General features: G+C 34.9%; 1 protein-coding gene across 3 annotated transcripts in view; it reads right to left on the reverse strand.

The window, feature by feature from the left end:
- Nucleotides 1-20645, reverse strand: part of mRpL1 (mitochondrial ribosomal protein L1) — a 386771-nt gene that overhangs the window by 185718 nt on the left and 180408 nt on the right. For all 3 annotated transcript variants that reach the window (XM_090395205.1, XM_090395206.1, XM_090395207.1), the window contains exon 8: nucleotides 15507-15625. In XM_090395205.1, the coding sequence (XP_090251331.1) occupies nucleotides 15507-15625 (119 nt within the window). The remainder of the gene's footprint in view (nucleotides 1-15506; nucleotides 15626-20645) is intronic.

Consider the following 20645-nt stretch of genomic DNA (forward strand, 5'->3'; position numbering starts at 1 on the left):
AAAGATTCCCCTAATTGTTTCTGGCTTCTCATTCCTAAAGAAACACAATATACTAATTATATAAATCAAATGGATACATACAATACACTAATGCTTCATGAAGAGGGCACTTTTCAATGTGTAAATTTTGCATCACATTCGTGTTAATAGCCCGAGTGTGCACGATTCCTAAAAGTAAACATAATCTTGCAGTTTATGACTATTTTGATTACATGCATCTTCATCAAATCTCCCTATGTTGGTTTGTTTTATATTTCCTGTATTTCAGCATTTTAGTCCCTTAATAGTAGTAAATAGTCTATTTTATTTATGATTTTCAGAAGTTCTTCGTAAAAGGTTTTACTGTCTTTTTCTTTTCGCTCTTCTGGTAAACATCATATCATATTTGCTTTAACAGCCCAAGTGTGCTGTCACAAATACATACACCTTTGTGCCCCTTTGAAAAGATGTATAAGTGGTGCAGCAGGTAAAATTGTTAGTGTTTCAGTGGTTCTAATCAAAACTGATTTTATGTTGATGAGCTAACACATTTCCAAATGAAAAACAGCAGATTGGAACTTGTGTATAAATAAGTAAAATGATTTATTTTCAGCCTTTCTTTGATTCATTTCAGAAAAATTATAATTTCTCGAATGATTAGTCTTGATAAACTTTGTGTTTCCTAGGAATGAGCTCCTGCGATAAGTCTTTTGACTCCATGGAGGCCTGAATAATAATAATAATTACTGCTTCCAATTTTTATGCATTTGAATGTATTTGAAAAAAAAAAAGTATCAAAATTCAAATTATCAGTGTCTCTAGTATTTGTCAATGACAACATATTCTCCATGATGTATAAACGCTTTGCGTCTCTCAGAAAAACGGCACACATGAAGCACAGCTATCGTTCATTTCACCATTATTATTATTATGTGACACCTAGAGGGAGTGCAAGCATTCATCGAGGGAAGGCAGCCACTCTGCAACTCTGTCTCCACCACTCAATCCACCAATTACAATGAACCGCAACTACACCAATGCCATCTACCGTCAACCACCACCAGTATTTCCACAGAGAGAATTCGTACCCGTGGCCTTTTGGCTAGAGAGCAGATACTCTAACAACTCGGCCGACCAGACCGGCTTTACTTTCCATATTTAAAAATATATTAACACGTCACATTCGCACTTAGGTGTCTGCCGTTCCCTTATTCTCTGGGTGTGGGGGGGGGGGGTGGAGGTACCATCTTTTAACGTATGTTATGTGGCTTATGTGGAGAGCAGTCACATTTTCACAAAGCTTTAGTTCCATCCACACACACACTTAAACGCAATTAGCATTTAAGTTTCTGGATGATATTGAATATTTGAAATGGAAATCAAACTGATTTCAAATTTTATACACACACACACACACATTCGGGTCTCTTTTTATGCAGTAGATATATTCCAGAGAAAACCACATAAAAAAATTTGCACAAAAAGACCTAACTTATGCTGAAAAATTAGGGATACATTCCCTAATTTTCTAAAACTGCATAAAAACGAAGCAATGAATTCAAATAAATCTAAAATCTGATAACTTTTGCATAGCTAGCTAAGCAAAAGTCATGGGAGGACTTTTGCAAGAACATAGAAAACAAATGGCAAGATATTCTGGAGGTTGTTGAAGAAGCAATCTCAGAAATGGAGAAAAGATTGCTGTAAAAGGCATTAGAGATGACAAAGGTGACATGAAAACTGTAAAAAAAGATATCCTTGAAATCTGGAGTAATTACTTCAAAAAATTGCTAAATGAAACAATCAGTGACAGCACATTGGTAAAAAACACTCACCATGCATGCAATCAGGAATACATATCCATACTTGAAGTAGAAAAAGCAATCTAAAGCCTGAAATGTGGAAAGGCCACTGGAGTAGATGATATTTGACCAGAAATGCTCAAGTATATAGGTAGAAAAGTCCTCCTACAGTGGCTGCACTTCATAGTTCAGAAGGCCTGGACAGAGGGACAAATTTCAGATGATTGGAATAGAGCTCTCATAGTACCCATATATAAAAAGGGAAACAAAATTGAATATGAAAATTATAGAGGTATTTCTCTACTGACTGTTCCTGGTAAGATTTACAAGTATACTTGAGAAACAGTTAAGAATGATTGTGGAAGAGAAGCTGTGAAGAACAAGCTGAATTCTGGCCAAATAGAGGCTGTCAGGATCAGATCTTCACTTTATGTGCCAAGAGAGAAGCTGTTCAAAATGCTACAGTTGTACGTCAGTGGGGCATTATATCAAGCAATACTAAGCCTTTATTTGAGTTGTAAATCAGCAGTTAGAATTGAAAGAAGTTCAGGAAGGAAGTACAGAAGAATGGTTTGATGTTAAATCTGGTATCACAAAAGGATGTACATTATGCAGGAAAGTGGTATTAAACCAGATATCAAAATTGGAGATGTTAATGTCAGCTCTTTGCTTTATGGGGACGATGTTATACTTCTAAATAAATCCACTACAAGTCTGCAAGATAACTGTTGTAATAGATATGGTATGAAGGTCAGCATTAAAAAAAAAAGACAAAGACAATGAAAACAGGCAGAATCATTGAAAATATCAACTGCATTGTGAATGGAGAACCTATAGAACAAGTAAATATTTCAGTTACTTAGGCACGATTTTTAGTGAAGATGGTAAATTAAATATGGAAATAGACAACAGAATCAACAAAGCTGACAAGACAGGAAGTCAAATTAATAAATTTATATGGAATAAGAGAGAAATTAGTCAAAACACTACATTAGCTGTATACAAGACAGTATTCAAGCCAATTTTAACTTATGGATCTGAGAGCTGGATCAGAAGTAAAACACTTGACCAAAAGATTAGAGACCACAGATATGAGAGTCCTGAGAAAGATTAAGGGTGTTAACAGATAGCATCAATGGCAATATCATATTAAAAATGAGAATATTAGGGAAAAAAACTTGACATTGTCAGCATCCAGGAATGCAATAGCAGAGCTAATCTCAGGTGGTATGGTCACTTAAACAGAATGGGAGATGAAAGATTAGCAGAACAAGTGTTCTCTGTCAGGTTGGTAGGAAAAAGACTCAGAGGAAGACCAAGATATAGGTGGATTGATACAGTAAAAAGTGCCTTAGATGATAGAAATTAAAGATCTGATAATGTTGGAGTCTTGACAAGTAACAGACTGATTTGGAGGAAAATTGTAGATAGGAAGTTAGTAATGATTTAATTTTCATGTAGTACTATCATATCCTGTACACCTATTGAAGCTATATATCAGGAATTTGATTATGATAAAATCGCATAAAAAAGTATATAAATATTCAGGAAAATAAGAATGCCTAAGCTTGCTTTAAATCTTTATTTATTTAATTTTATTGAAAAGTAACAATTTTTTTACATTTTATCATCAGAATTATCGTCGCTATTAGACAATATTCTGCAACATTTGTGAACTGGTGTGAAATAACTTTCAGCACAACAACAGATCTGTACGGTAAAAGCAACGGTTCTTCACAATGAGAATTAGCTTCACCCTCGTTCTGTGCTGATTTTTGTTTCTTCTGACTATGTAATCAGTGATTAAACTTTAAGATGATGATTTTACTAATTTTTTAAACAGCTTGTGATATCCAGACATACAGTTTTTCAGCTCCCGTTGGAATTTAAAGACTCATTCAGAATTTGTGTCATTAACAAGAAAATGATTTTCAAATTTCAAATGCACAGTTCATAACCTTGTCAAATTACATTTGCAGTGAGGGGGACAGATTTTTCTTCTGCTTCACTATCGTTTTCTGGATCTTCAACGATATCAAAAGTTAATCAATATCCAATAATATCATCACTTAAAGTATTATCCACAAGCAATTCGTCTGCATCATTCTGGCTAAATGTATCAAAACTTTCTCCACCAATTTCAAGTGCTAAAGTAATGATTTCAGCTGATAATGTAGATGTTTGAATGGTTGCTCTGTTTGCAAACTCCAGGCCAAGCTGCTTTCCAGCACACATTTTAAGTTTGTGGTCTTATTTCAGCAATAGCAGATGCAACATAATTTAAACAGTTTTCTATTTCCAAAATAGAAATTTTTTTCCAAACATCAGTTACTGCTACTGATTCATTTTCTAGTTTATCCAATATAAATTGAAAAGTGTGCTTAACGTAATATATTTTAAAATTAGCAATTATGCCTTGATCTAATGGCTGAATAATGCTTCTTCTATTGGGTGGAAAAAAGACTACCTGCACATTTGATGCAGGTAGTCTTTTTTGATAATGTTGATAATGCACCATGTCACAGATGAAATGGTGCATTATTAACAATTAATAAAACTTTAAAATCGAGAGTTTTTTGCTTCATATATGTTTCCACTTCTGGTACAAGGCAATTATTGAACCATTCAGTAAATATAGCTAAAAAATTAGCAGTTGTTACCCAGGCCTTTGTGTCAGCCATCCAATGTACCAGCAGCTGTTTTAGATCTTTGCCTTTTAGAGCACATGGTCGTAGAGATCGATTTACTAAGAGAGGTTTCAACATTCAATTCCCTGATGCACTGCTACAAAGTAACAACATTTCTTGATCTTTGCTTGCTTTAAACCCACTTGCTTTTTACTCAGACTTTGCGATGTATGTTCGATTAGGCATTTTCTTCCAAAACAATCCTGTTTCGTCAGTGTTTAACATTTGATCAATATCCATCATCTTCAATAATTTTGGCTGCTTATTCATCTGCTGCTGCAACCTCTTCTGTAATCTTCATGTTATGAAGTGCATTCCTTTTAAAAAACCCGGTTAGCCATCCTTTGCTAGACAAAAATTCTTTATCAGCCTGGGAAGCAGAAGTAGATGGCTCTAATTGCTTCATCTGTTCATAAAATCGAAGAGCTTTTTGCTTAATTAAATAACCACTTATAGCAATTCTTCGAGTTAATTCTTCAATCCAAATTGAAAGCGCTCATTCTGTTTTTATTAATAAAGCATCTCTTGAGTACGATGATAATTTGCACTTAGTTTTGTGCCAGAAATGACAAATTTTCTTATTCCAACTTCATTCTTTTTAATTACTCTTACAGTAGATTCGCCTAAATTAAAATGTTTACCAATCGCCGTAGATCCCTCTCCTTTTGCTAAACAATCTAATTGTGCAATTTTCATTTCCAAAGAAATTGCTTTTCTTTGGTGCTCTTTTTTCTCCATTGGGCCAAATTAAATCTTTAAAATAAAAATTAGCAAAATTTAGACTTATGATAATGAAAACACAAACAATTACTCACATGCAAAATTAAACTTCATGGACACTCGCTGCTTACATGTGACTTATGTTACACTAGAATGTGCTGCAACACGCTGTTCATTATAAACAACAGGGAAACCCCGAATTTGCATGAAATATGCACTGCATAACTTCAAAACTGCATAAAAATGATACGCATTTTTATGCGTACACTCAAGTCTCTTTTTAGAGACTTGAGTGTATATTTATTTTGCTTTTCATAAATTGAGCACTTTCTGTATTAAATGACTATTATAAACAGCTGTGAACTGAGAATTTGAAAGCGGCTTTTAGGACATATGTTTTTAGTAAGCTGCTCCAATAAATCTGCCCTGTTTGCATGCATGCAGCATAGTCTGAGAGAGCAGAGTGTTTTACCATTAAGTGTGTTGTTCGAGTTGTATCTAATTGCATTAATTGTTCCTAAATATAGTACACAAATGTCTACTGTACTTAGTAATAAACAAAGCCACTTGTTTTTCTGGCTTGTGCAGTATAGTACCTGTTGAAGGTGAAAAGTTTTTATGATATAGGGACATTTTAGTCTTTGGAAACAATAGAAGTAGTGAAACTTTATCTATTTTGAATAAAAATGAATACCTCTGTGTATTATAAGAAGTTGTTTATCTACACCAAAATACTAGCATATGTGAGATGTCTTTTATTATTGATAAGACAGAACAGCCGTTGATACTAAAAAAAAAAAAAAAAATGTAATGAATGTAGGATTCCTGAAAGTGTGGATAATTCTGATAATGATTGGATATTATGTACACTATTATTGCATTAAATGTATACTGAATCTCTGTAAACAAAAGAAAATTCTTAGAAAAGGAGTTGAAGAAAAGGTCTGAAAAGATGGAGAAGAGCATGTGCCTTCAATTATACTGGGCACGCTCTCTTCTCCATCTCTTAAGGCTCTTTTCGTCTCTTAGGTCTCGACTCATCAAATGAATTCTCCTTTGATGCAGAAACCCAAATATCATCAAATCCATGTTCCCTGTCATTCCTAAGCCGCTTCATAGTGATGCACTTTTTTTTACAACAGTGCAATATATCATAGGGTGAAGTTTTCAGTATATGATTCAAAACATCAGTATAGCGAAACAAAACAGAAAAATTAATGTTCTCTCCTGATATACATACGATGGTGGTCTGAAAAGTTCTCAGCCTAACAATGAAAAAACGAATTTATAATTTCAAAATTATAAATTCTTTTATTTTTCAGCATAATCTCACTTAAGACTAATACATAATACATTTATTCCAGCGATGCTTCTGTCCCTGTAGTGTTCTCAGTAATATCTGCAAAATACCCCTCTACAGCTGCAATCTTTTTACAGATTGCAAATTTGATTCTTCAAATTTGCAATCTGTAAAATCGAATTTGCAATCTGTATTGATTTGAAGAAAAACGCTGACCAGCGAGGAAGAGTTTTAGTTTTGGGAAGAGAAAGTAAGAGGTAGCCAAATCTGGGGAATTTATTAATTTATTTATATTTGCTTGTAATACTTAATTTTATCATCAACAATCCTATACAATTCTCTTATTTTGTATAAAAAATAATAAAAATCCTTCTTGTAACACTTAGGAGGGCGAAGGACATTAGCAGCACTGTGTTTACCACACTGCCATATTGCTACATGCGCAAGCATATGCACATCATTGTGAGATGCGAGCTATTAGCGTAACGTGGCACTGACCATCATGCAGTTCCACTGTTGTTTATATGCAGTCTGTGCCAGTAGTAGAGTGTTTGTAGTGCTTATCGTGTTTACTCTGTCTCTTTAAATATTTGGACATTACAATTAAATACATAAAATTTTTTATAGTTTTCATTTTAGAAGATTATTATTGGGGTTATGATAATGGATTTTTATTTTTAATAATTTTGAATTATACCAAACTGTATAATTTTATCGATAATAAACACTATTTTTTCATGTTTAATTTTTTTTTAATTTTTACCATAATTTTGATATTTTATCCAAACACGTATTCACTGTACTTAACAGTGTGTGTGTATATTGCAAGATTGCAGCACCCCCCACGAATTCCAGCCACGAGCTGCCACTGGTGAGGACATCATGTTGGAGGCTTGATGGATTGTATATGGCACTCAAAAAGGATTAAAACAGAATTTAATACTTCCTATATTTTGTCTTAGTCATTGAGACATCTTCAGGGATTACAAAAAAACTAATATAACATATATACAAATACCACACACTAACGCCCTCTAAGGGCAGTTGTAGGTGGCATAGAATGTAAGGTGGGATCTCTGATGATTTTTTTTCCAAATCTTAAGAAGCTTAATGCAACCATATTTATTAAGATTTGGTTGATTTCTGAGAGCTGCTGCTGATTCTAAAAATAGTCTCTCTTTTTTGAATTTGCTGTTGTGGATCATGGCGATTTCCTTCCATGAGATCCTGTGGGTTGTATCCAAGACATGGTCAGCCAGATCTGACTGACCATAGTCGTGGTTGCAGATCTGCTCGTCTGTCCAAAGTACACCAGCTTACAGCAACAGGGTACTTTATAAACTCCACGCACTGAGAGAGGAGGAAGTTGATCTTTTGTAGAACAGATAAGGGTAGCAAGTTTGCGGTGGGTCTTAAATGCTGTATGTAGGTTGTACTTTTTTAAAATCTTGACTATTTTTTCTGATATGCCATGGATGTAGGGTATGGTGATGGCATTTCTAAACTCTTTCTGAAGAGAAGACTGGGGAATAGGGAGGAACTGGTTATTTTTTTAATACTGTGATCGCTGTAGCCATTGGAGAGGAAAGTGTTGTGTATCTGGTCGAGTTCATGTTGTAATCTACAAATGAGTTTTTCTCATGTAATTTACAACTGAGCTCGACCACATACACAACACTTTCCTCTCCAATGGCTACTGCAATCACAGTATTAAAAAAAAATAATCACTTCCTCCCCCCATTCCCCAGTCTTCTCTTCAGAAAGAGTTTAGAAATGCCATCACCATACCCTACATCCTTGGCACATTGGAAAAAATAGCCAAGATTTTAAAAAAGTACAACCTATACATAACATTTAAGACCCACTGCAAACTTGCTACCCTTATCTGTCCTACAAAAGATCAGCTCCCTCCTCTCTATCAGTACCTGGAGTTTATAAAGTACTCTGTTCCTGTAAGCTGGCATACTTTGGACAGACAGGCAGATCAGCAACCATCCACCTAGAGCAAGGGGTCGGCAAACGTTTCAGAAGAAAAAGAGCCAAACCTGTTCCTCACAACAATTTAAAAATTATTCAAGAGCCATAAATAATATTTTTACAAATAAGGAAAATTTAAAGTAATATTATAGTAAATTTATAGTAATATATAACAAGTTATAATATTAATTATATCTTTATAAAATGAAGAAAAAATCACACAAAAAATTGCTCTCATTGGTTTTAATCAGTGTGAGCAATGAGCTTGCATTTCCTTAGAAAGTTTCTGTATATCGGGTTTGTAATTAGTTGGTATTTAATTTAAGGCACGATTCCAAGTTGGCATCAGTAATTTGGCTCCTCAATTTATATTTAACGAAATTCATGTTAGAAAACGATTGCTCACATAAATATGTAGACCCGAAGATACTCAGAACACCAAATGCAAATTTTTCCAACTCATGATATGAGTCCGGAAGAAATCTTCAGCGAACAGAATCAATTTCTTTTCAAATGAAATAACTTCCTCTAGCATTGAAAAAGTGTATTCCCCTTGCCTTGTAATTTATGATTGAGCTGATTCAGTTGTGATGTAACGTCCACCGTAAAGCACAATTTTTGTAACCACTGATCTTCTGTTAATTCTGGATAGTGAACATCTATCCTTGTTGTCGAGGAATAGTTTGATTTCATTTATGCAAAATGCAAAACACTTTAACACGTCACCTCTGGAAAGCCATCGAATCCTGTTGTACTGGAGAAGATCTGAATACTCGCTCTCCATTTCACTAAGCAATTATTTAAATTGTCGTTGGTTAAGTCCCCTTGCTATAATGGAGTTGGTAATCTTAATTACCAATTCCATAATTTTACCAATTTCTTCTGTAAATGTTTGTGCACAAAGTGCTTTCTGGTGGAGTATACAATGGAAAGTAATCACTTCATGATAATTTTTCCTTTTAAAATTGAAATAAAACCCTTTTCGCTTCCATCATATTTTTTGCACCATCAGTTGCAATTGACACAATTTTATTGAGTGGGATATGATTTTTTTCCATGCATCCAAGGACAGCATTTGCTATATTCTTTCCACGGGTTTTGCCCTTGAGTGGCAATAATCCCAGAAGTTCTTCTCTCGGACCCTCAGATGATATATACCGCACAAAAAGGGAAACTTGGACTGTGTCCTTGATGTCGCAAGACTCATCTACCACAATTGCTAAAGGTGAAGCTAATTTAACGTCTTCGAATTGTTGGATAGTCACATTTGAGGACATTTACAATCTCTTTAAAGTTTGTGGGTTTTAAATAAAATTAAAACAAGTTTTAATTTTATATTCAAAAACAAAAATCTCTGTTTTGTTTTTGAAATCCCAAAAAAGTTCTTCAGATGCATTAACAAAACAACATTTTTATGTATTCACCATCTTGGTTTTCCTCTCTTAGCGATCTCCTGACTCACTAGAAGGTAGACATTCTTGTGTTATTCCTGTGCTCTTTCTATTATCCATCTCACATTGGCAATTTGATCTCTTGTTCCTCTGCCTTTAAAATCCTGCCTGTTCATCTGCCATTTCTCTCTTGATGAATGGTTCCAGTCTTTTCTGAATGATCTTAAGTAAGACTTTACTTGCATGAGAAATCAGTACTATAGCTCTGTAATTTTCACACTCTCTTGCATCGTCTTTCTTCAATAAAGGTATATAAACTTATTTTTTTTCCCATTCCCTAGGCCACATTCTTTCCATTCTCTCTTCATGAATGGTTCCAGCCTTTTCTGAATGATCTTAAGTAAGACTTTACTTGCATGAGAAATCAGTACTATAGCTCTGTAATTTTCGCACTATCTTGCATCACTGATTTTATATACACTGATTTTTTTTTCCCATTCCCTAGGTCACGTAGTTGTGATCCAAATTTGCTGACACAGAGCTGTTAAAATTTTAACTGCCTCTTCTCCCAGGGTTTTGAGCAGCTCAATGGGTATTCCATCTCCTCCTGGTGCTTCCTTACTGGATAGCTGTTGCAGTGCCCACCTCACTTCACTCCCCAGTGGTACTGGCTCCTGTGTATAATCCTGCTCTTCAAATTTCTCAGTAAATTTGGAGTCCTTTCTACAAAGGGCTTCTGTATACTCTTTCCATCTTTCATTGATGTCTGCAGCTTCTGTAACATCCTTTGTGTTTACTTTTCAATATTGTCACCTTGACACCAAACTTCCCTGTTAGTTCTCTGATCTTTTTGAAAAGATCTCTTGTTTTTCCTTTCTTGTTTTGGTCTTCTATTTGTTGGCATTCCTGGTTAAAGTATTTTTCCTTGTCTCTTCTGGCTTGTTGTTGAAACTCTGCATTCAAATGCTGTACTTCCTACAAATTTCCTGTGGCCTTCATTTTCCTCCTTTCCTGAGCAGTTTCCTGAGCATCAAAACTGCTCAGGAAAGCATCCCATAGTTCATCTGTTTCTCTTTCACAAATTGAGTGTGTTGAATCTGTTCTGTATACTAATATTGTATTCAGCTGTATGTTTCCAAGATCATATCTGATAGACATTTGTGTTGTTTTCAGTTTCCGTAGTTTCACATGTATCGTAGCCACTAATAACTGATGGTCTGTTCCACAGTCTGCACCTGGAAAAGTCTGACAGACTGAATTGCACTTCTCCATCTTCTTTGTCCAAGTATATAGTCAGTTTGATTTCTGTGTTGTCCATCAGGTGATATCCATGTGTACAATCTTCTTTTGTGCTGTTTAAAGCAGGTGTTAGCAACAAACAAAGAATTCTCTGCACAAAACTCAAATAGTCTCTTCCCTGCAGTGTTATGAATACCTAAACCAAAACGACCTGTTATTCCTTGTTCCTGAGTCTCTCTCACTTTTGCATTCCAATCTCCAATAAGTAGCCATAAATCTCACTTTGGTGCTGCATCTATCATCTTCTTGTAATTTGCCATAAAATTCTTCAATGTCTTCTTCTGATGCCTCTGTAGCAAGTGCATACACCTGAATGATGGTCATATTCATTGGATGTCCACTCACTCTGAGAGAAATGATTCTGTCACTCACTGGATTTAACCCAATACATATCTAGCCATCTTTTTTCCTGAGTAAGAAAGATACTCCATATTTTCAACTTGTCTCACGTCCTGGGTAATACAACATATAGTCCTCTGACTGAAAATGGCCATTCCTGTCCATCTAAGTTCACTTATTCCCAATATATCCAGCTTCTTGCACTCCATTTCCATCTTTATTATTTCCAGCTTACCTTGGTTCATACTTCTAACATTCCACGTTCCAATCCTGTGGTTTTTTGTGAAAAGTGAGCCTCCCTTTTCCAACCAGCAACATCCGTGACCAAGCTTCCTTCTGGGCTTGACCTGGACACATCATAAAAACTAGTTCTAGTTGTGGAAGCCCTCTGTTCTTCCCCAGTTGCATGCTGGATGCCTTCGGGCCCAGGGGGTTTACCATCCAGCACCATATCGTACGTTCTGATTTTTGGAATGTTCATGGAATGTTCTTGGCAAGGTACAGAGGTGGTTTGCCATTGCCTTCCTCCAGAATATTTTTCGACTTTCCAATCTAGATCTGCACTGTTCTGTGAAAATGGGGGCACCTCTGAAAGGATGTGACTCTTCGCCACGCAGTGCGGTCTTGGTAAAGAAGAGGCTAGGTCTCTGTAATAGAGATGAATTGTGCATATCTTTACCCTGGAATAATTCCCTGTAAATAAAATTATCCCTTACCCCCGTTATATAAATACATTATATAAAAAGAAAATAAAAGGAACTAAGTGATTATTCAAAATAATAAATGACAGTAATTCGAAAATATAATAAAAATAAATCTCACCAGTAACACGTTTTATTGTAAAAGTTGCACGTGAAATAAAACACGGCGCAGTAAATCGCGACCGTCAACATATCTAAATATAATAAAACCAATATTATTTATATATATATATATATATATATATATATATATATATATATATATATATATATATATATATATATATATATAAGGAAATTAAATGACTTTATACTGGGAATGACAAATTTATTGTTAAGATACAACTAGTTTCGTTGAAATACAACTTCTTCAGGTATCATGGACAAAGAATAAAATAAAAAATAACAGACACATGAAAAAATACATTAACAGATCTAGTATAAAACAAGTACATTTAAAAAAGAATGTGTGCTAGAGTTCCAACTGAAGTTGACTACGTGCGTGAGCTGGTATTAGTGCGTCAGTATTGGACAGTGGCAATGTGTGCATCAGAAATATTATAGCTAAGGCTGTTATTAATATGAGACGAATCAAGCGATATTTCTTTAGATTTCTTTAGATATTTCTTCTGTCTGTGTGAGTGGTTATCTCCATTTTTAGAAAACCCACTCACACAGACAGATACCTTCATGCTTCTTCCCATCACTACCCTCCACAAAAGTTTGGTATTATTTCAAACCTGGCACATCTTGCCAGATCTTTATTAACAAATGAAACAGAAATTGAATATGAACTCGAAGTCTTTCGTTAACAATGGATTCTCTCTTAAAAAAGATTAATAAATTTCTCTCTGTCCATCACTCAACTGCTCTTGAAGATTCTTCACCAAGAGGCTTTATTTCGTTACCATACATCAGCTCTCTCTCCCCGAAACTGGTAAAAATGCTTCAGAAATTCAACATTAGAACTTGCTTCACTACGTTCCCTAAACTTTGCTCCATACTAAGTAGACCTAAAATGAAACAACTTCCTACTCAGTATCCAGGAGTCTATAAGATTTTGTGTGATTGTGGCAAACCATATTACGGCCAAACTGCTAAATCCATCCTTTTATGCATGGAAGAACATCAAAGAGACATTTCTTACAACAGAACCAGAGCTCTCTCTAGCCACGTTCTCTTCTCCATCAATGCAGACGATGGCTGCCAACACATCATTGACTGACAAAAAACCTTTAATATCCATGTGTGCTATGATGAACTTGGAAAGAAGAATAATTGAATCTAAAGAAATATCACTTGATTTGTCTCATATTAATAACAGCCTTAGCTATAATATTTCTGATGCACACATTGCCACTGTCCAATACTGCCACACTAATACCAGCTCACGCATGTAGTCAACTTTCAGTTGGAACTCTAGCATGCATTCTTTTTTAAATGTACTTGTTTTACACTAGATCTGTTAATGTATTTTTTCATGTGTCTGTTATTTTTTATTTTATTCTTTGCCCATGATACCTGAAGAAGTTGTATTTCAACGAAACTAGTTATATCTTAACAATAAATTTGTCATTCTCGGTATAAAGTCATTTAATTTCCTTTTTTTTTTATATACAGTTCTACTGAGTAAATAATGAACATTAATATATATATATATATATATATATATATATATATTTAAAATAATTGCCTTTATAATAATAATAATAATTGTCAGGTTGCCTTTATCACCTTAATGCAGTTTCTGGATGCACCCAGCCAAAAGAGAATACTAAGTTGCAGAAACAGCAAAGCGACATGGACTCTGCTTTCATATTTCACCATGACCAATGTTGCCTTGCCCAGTAGAGGGTGCCTGTGCGCTCACTTATTAGTCACTTTGTTGCTCTGCAAATAACCTCAGATGTCGAGGCACCCTAAAGCCTAATCCTAATTAGTCACCATTATATAATAAAATCCTTTAAAAATTTTATAAATGAAACTATGATAGTTTTAATTTCATTTTTACTTCAGAGCCGCATGTGACTCACGAGCCGCAGCTTGCCGAATCCTGACCTAGAGGAACACAAGTCATACATCTGCAAAACCAAGACTATGGTCAGTCAGGTCTCGCTGCCCATGTCTTGGATACAACCTACAGGATCTCATGGAAAAAAACACCATGCTCCACAACAACAAATTCAAAAAAAAGTAGACTATTTTTAAAATCGACAGCAGCTCTCAAAAATCAACCAAATCTTAATAAATATGGTTTTATTAAGCTTGAATCTTCTCAAGGTTAATAAAACCAAATAAAAAGTGTTTCCCAAATCTTTCTAAGATTTGGGAAACACTTATCATCAGAGATCCCATCTTACATTCCAGGCCACCTACAACCGCCCTTAGAGGACGCTTCACCTAGATAGGACTTTAGAGTGACCCACGTAATTAGGCTTAGTATTGTGTGGTATTTGTATATATGTTACATTAGATTTTTTGTAATCCTTGAAGATGTCTCAGTGACTGATACGAAATATAGGAAGTATTAAATTCTGTTTTAATCCTTTCTGAGTGCTGTATACAATTCATTAAGCCTCCAACATGATGATTTTTTTTCTTCTGCAAACTGGGTCTTTTCTCAAGAATTTTTTTGTCTAGTCTGGTTAAAAGATCAGAATAATATTCCCCTGTTATTGTTTTACCGTTTTCAAGATAATTAATAAACAAAATGCCTTTCCCGTCCCAAAACACCGATGCCATGACCTTTTCTGCTGATGGAACAGAATTTGTCTTCTTTGGTGCTGAACAACTGGCTTCTGTCCACTGTTTCTGCTGCTGTTTGGATTCTGGTGTGTAATGGTGAATCCAAGTCTCATCCATAGTAATAAAAAAAGAAGAGCTGCCAACAGAGAGTACTGGAAAGACATGGTGCTGCACTCTCGCATTGAGAAAACTACATGATGATGATGATGATGAGCAATAAGTACAGAAAATCAAGAATAAGTGATATAAAACAAAAATTTGAGTTTAATAACATGTGTGTGTGTGTGTGTGTGCATGCATGCACACACACGCACAAGTCTGCCTAACTGATATCTGTTGCCTTACTATGTACGGATGAAAAACATTTTTGGTACAAAGTTACTTACCTAATTCAGCAGCATATACATACACATATATAGGCTGCAAACATGATTCAAAAAGAATGAAATGCATCCTGTTAATTCTATTGTATCATTTTGATACATATCCATTACTGTGAAGATAATGATAAATTTATATATACTAGTAAATACTGATTCAACTTGTTTAAAGAACTGTTATCATACCTTACCAATCTGTATATCTACCCAACCAAAGTCTAATTCATATTCAGCAACACTGCAGGAATAAGCAAGACCTTGTACGAAAAATTCCACTGCTTCAATGACATTAGCAGTAATTGTTCCTAAGACAGTAATTTTTCAGTTACATAAGGCATATAAAAAATAAAATAACAGATTTTATAAAAAAAAAAGTTCATGTTGCACACACAAACAAAACATTGCACATAATATATTCAGGCATTTAAATTAATGTATTTTATTTTAATTTATTTTTTGGAAATAACTAGGTGATAAGTGTTGTCCCTTATCTTTTAATGACAATTTCATGGATGAAATTGTCATTAAAAACTGAAATTAAAAATGTAAACTCATGGAGTAATAATCAGAAATATGTGGCTGTTAAGTCCATTTTATTCAGTTTTCTAGCATTTTGAAAAACGATGAAAGCTGCCGGATTTATTAGACAGTTGGTTTATATATTAAAAAAAGTTTTAATAATTTTTCACTCAAATGAAGTGAGTGGCCATTGGATTCTTTAAAGAGATTAAAAAAAAATTGAATATACAAATTATCAGGAACATCCAACCTGAGAAATTTCAGTCAACTCAAGTAATTAATATTTATCTTTATTTTTTTTCCCTGTATTTTTCTCAAAATTGTTACAATGATTGTCCTTCATTTTAGTGTTACGTGGTCATCAGCATTTGCTTTAGAAATTATGGACAGTGTTATATAAATAACTATTTTAATTTCCCGACGTTTTGACCTTCATATTAAGGTCATCATCTGGAATATATACAAGGACAAGCTGAGTTACATTTCACACAGTATGCTAAAGAGATGATGATTTGATCAACGGTTAAAAACGGTTAAAAAATTAATTAATTATTTAGAAACTACATCAAAGCTATATTCTATTTAAGATAACATTCTTTTCTATAGATAGTTTTCTTACAGTAACAATGATGTCCTAATTTAACATGACAATTATTATATTAGATTTAAGATTCTGGATTATCTATAGTTCTGTTTATAGTTAACTCTTATTGAGAAAGGTTCCATGGGTAGAATATGTGCCTTCCATATGCTTGGGATTTTTAGACCATCATTATTGTTAAGATTAGGGTGGTTGATAAGAATCTCACAGGCTTCCTTAGTTTCTAAATAATGAATTAATTTTTTAATTTTATCTGTATTTTTTTTTTTAATATTACATATCTTTATATATTATATTTTCACTAGAGGTCATGCCAGTAGAATAACCATTAACGAAATCATTGTCTCTTTAGCATACTGTGTGAAATGTAACTCAGCTTCTCCTTGTATATTTGTATATACTCCAGGTTACCTTAATATGAAGGTCGAAATGTCGGGAAATTAAAATAGTTGTCTATAACAAAGTTGTAAAGTCTATACAGTGATACCCTGAAGTTACGCAGTAGGTGGGACCAATGAAAAGCACGTAAGTCGAATTCGTGTAACTCGGGGTGTAATTTTGCATGTAATTTATATATACAAACATACAATTGGAACCAAAGGTTTACAAAAACACCTATATTTTTTAAGAAATATAATCATAATTGTAGTTTTTTGTACATAAAAAAAAAGAAAGTTATTTCGATGTCGATGGTTTCATAAAATCTAATAGATTCGTCTGACGTCATAATGGGGTGCTTAAGGGTCAAAGCTGTATAACTGAGAGGAGACCTCCACATAGCCTTTAAAGGAATGCAGAGAACCAACCAGGGCTTCTGACCTAATGTCCAATCCTCACCTTCTCGTGGTGCACCCTGTTGGGTATCTACTTTGATACTGAACGAACGAGGATGGGCTGGCAATTTGGGATTTAGCCGACCAAATTGTATTCTTATTGGTTAAACCAAAATAAAAAATGATGGTACAACATGACAAAATTTCATGCTGGCTGGGGCGTCGCCCGGTTAAACAAGGCCCCCGTTGTTTTTGCCAGGGAACCAGGGCGAACAGCGAAAAGTCAGCTACTGGAACAAATCTGAAAACAAACCCCAACTCAACATCACGAGAGTTAAAGATCGGTACTATCAACGTAAGAAGCCTGAATGGCAAAGAAATGGAGCTAGCTGAGGAATTAGATAAGTACCAGATCGACATAATAGGGGTGACTGAAACAAAAAAGACCAAAACTGGTGAGATCTTTCTGAGCAATAAATACAAAATGTTATATTCAGGCAATACCAATCAAGGAAAAAAAGGAGTAGCCATAGTATTCAACACAAAATACGAGGCTAATCTTCTTGAATGGCAGGCAGTCTCAAGTAGAGTAATGTGGGCAAATATGAGAATGGGGAACTGGACAATGAGACTTATTTATGCCTATGGTCCCACAGAAGGTTCTACTAAGGTAGAAGTGGAGGAATTTTTTGAGGCTTTAGAAAAAGCAACTGACACAATGAAAAAGGAAAAGTTGGGCCTTGTAGGGGATCTAAATAGCAGAGTAGGAAATGATTGTGAGACATACAAAAATATTTTGGGAAAATTTGGAGAAAAGAGCAAAGCTAATAATAATGGCAAATATCTGTTGGATTTCTGCTCAGGACATGGACTGGTTATTACTAACACCATGTTCCAACATAAAAATGTGCACAAATTCACATGGAGAGAAGAGGCTAGGAATAAGAAAAGTCTCATTGACTATGTTATTGTTGATAGTGATGTTTTCTCCCTGGTGCAGGACACCAGAGTGTACAGAGGATTTGAAATTGGAAGTGATCACTATTTAGTCTTGAGCAGGATAAAATTGAATTTCATATTGAAAAGAATAACATGTAAGAAAGTTTTAAAGCGAATAAAAGTTGAGCAGCTCTCAGATGTAAACTGTAGACTAAAATACAGAAATATTATTGAAAAGAAAATGAAAGAGTTTGAGAACAGGAATCAAACCTTGGAGATTCAGTGGCAAACTCTGAAGGAAACATTGATTGATTCTGCCAGAGAGGCATATGGTGAGGTTGTGTGCAAAGATAAAAAAAATCAGAACTACCTGGTGGACACAGGAAGTTAAAGAGGCAGTGAAGGAAAAGAAGAAAGCATATCAAAAGTTCCTGGCAAATAAGTCAGCTTTTACTCTTACAGAATACAGAGACAAATGTAAGAAAGCTAAACAGTGTGTAAAACTAGCTAAACAAAAGTCATGGGAGGACTTTGGCAAGAATATAGAAAATAAATATCAAGAAGGTGGCAAAATATTCTGGAGGTTGTTGAAGCTTAGGAATGGAGGAAAGAGTGCTGTAAAAGGAATTAGAGATGATAAAGGTGAAATGAAAACAGGAGAAAAAGATATCCTTGAAGTATGGAGTAATTACTTTGAAAAACTGCTAAATGAAACAAGCAATGATGACAACACAGTGATAAAAAACACTGACCAGGCATACAGTCAGGAATACATATCCATACTTGAAGTAATCTAACTGATAAGCTTAGGCGTTGCTGGTTATTCATTACTTATTTTTTCACGGTATTAACAACACCACAAACACTTTTATCAACAAGGATGTTTTATTAACGCTAATATTTCGCTGATTTTCAAATCAGCATCATCAGAGCACAACACACATGTAAACGCGACAGTGAGTGAAACAATATAATTGCAGAAAGACAAAAGATCTAAAGTCCTATTTTTGGCGCCCTCTAACGAAAAAAAAAAAAAAAAAAGCAGTTATCCAGGAGTTTTTCTTAGGATAACCGTCTCCCAAATTTTTGGCAAATTAATGCAACCATATTTGTTAAGGTTGGGAGAATTCTTCAAAGCCATTGCTGACTCAAAAAATAGTCTTTCAGATCTATAACGACTCCTAAATAGCACATTCGTTTTTCTCCATCTAATCCTGTGTGAAGGAGTGTCCAAAGCGTGGTCTGCCAGTCCCGACTTGCCATAGTAATAGTAGCGAATGTATCTTTCATGTTCTTCCAGGCGGATGTTCACTGATCTTCCTGTTTGCCCATAATAGGCCAAGTCACAGTCACATGGAACTTCATACACTCCTGGGTGTGCTAAAGGGTGAAGTTTATCCTTTGGTGAGCGGATCAGAGTTGCCAACTTGACATGAGGCTTGAAGGTGGTGCGAAGGCCATGTTTCACCAATACTTTTGCTATCTTTTCCGATGTACCTCTGATATAGGGAATAGAAATCGTCATGTTATATGGTTATTCATTACTTATTTTTTCACGGTATTAACAACACCACAAACACTTTTATAAAGGAAATGCAACAGTGATCATGAATAAAGAGTATAACAAAAAAATGCAAGATCTCATATGTGACAGTTCTACGTATCAAAGTATACATCGAGACCCTACAATGGCGCAAAAGAAAAAAGTCCGAAAATTACTAAAAAAAGTGACATCATGGCCCAAAGAAATCATCAGGAAAATAAAACCAATTCATGTTAAAACACCCCGCATTTATGGATTACCAAAAATCCACAAAACTAATGTTCCCCTACGCCCCATAGTTGATAGCATAGATAGTCCCACATATAAACTGGCCCGGCATTTAGCCAAGTCGCTTGCCCCTCTTACTGGCAACTCCTCTACTTTTGTAAAAAATTCTATCCATTTCAAAACACTAGTTAAAAATCTAATCCTAAAAAATTCAGACATAATGGTTAGTTTCGATGTCACCTCCCTATTTACCAATGTACCACTTATAGACACTCTTGAATTAATCAAGTCTAAATTTCCCCCAGATATTTTTGAATTATTTCAATTTACCATGAATGCAGGTTACTTTACATGGGGGGGGGGGGGGGGAATTCTACAAACAGATTAAATGGTACTGCTATGGGTTCCCCCCTCTCCCCCCCCGTTAGCAAATTTTTACATGGAACACTTTGAAAACAAAGTACTTACCACAGCTACATACAAGCCACTAGTGTGGTTGCGCTATGTAGATGATGTGTTTGCCATCTGGCCCCATGGACAAGACACTTTGGATGCTTTTGTCACCTACCTAAACAGCCAACACCCCAAAATTCACTTCACAGTAGAAAAAGAATCAAATAACTGTTTACCATTTCTTGACACATTAGTCACCCGCCTTTCAGGTGGATCACTATCTTTTTCTATTTACAGGAAGCCTACATTTTAAAAACACTGACAGGAAG

This window comes from Typopeltis vanoorti, chromosome 7, assembly GCF_054136105.1.
Source record: "Typopeltis vanoorti isolate ZY-2024b chromosome 7, IOZ_Tvanoo_1.0, whole genome shotgun sequence".
NCBI classification, from domain to species: Eukaryota; Metazoa; Arthropoda; class Arachnida; order Uropygi; family Thelyphonidae; genus Typopeltis; species Typopeltis vanoorti.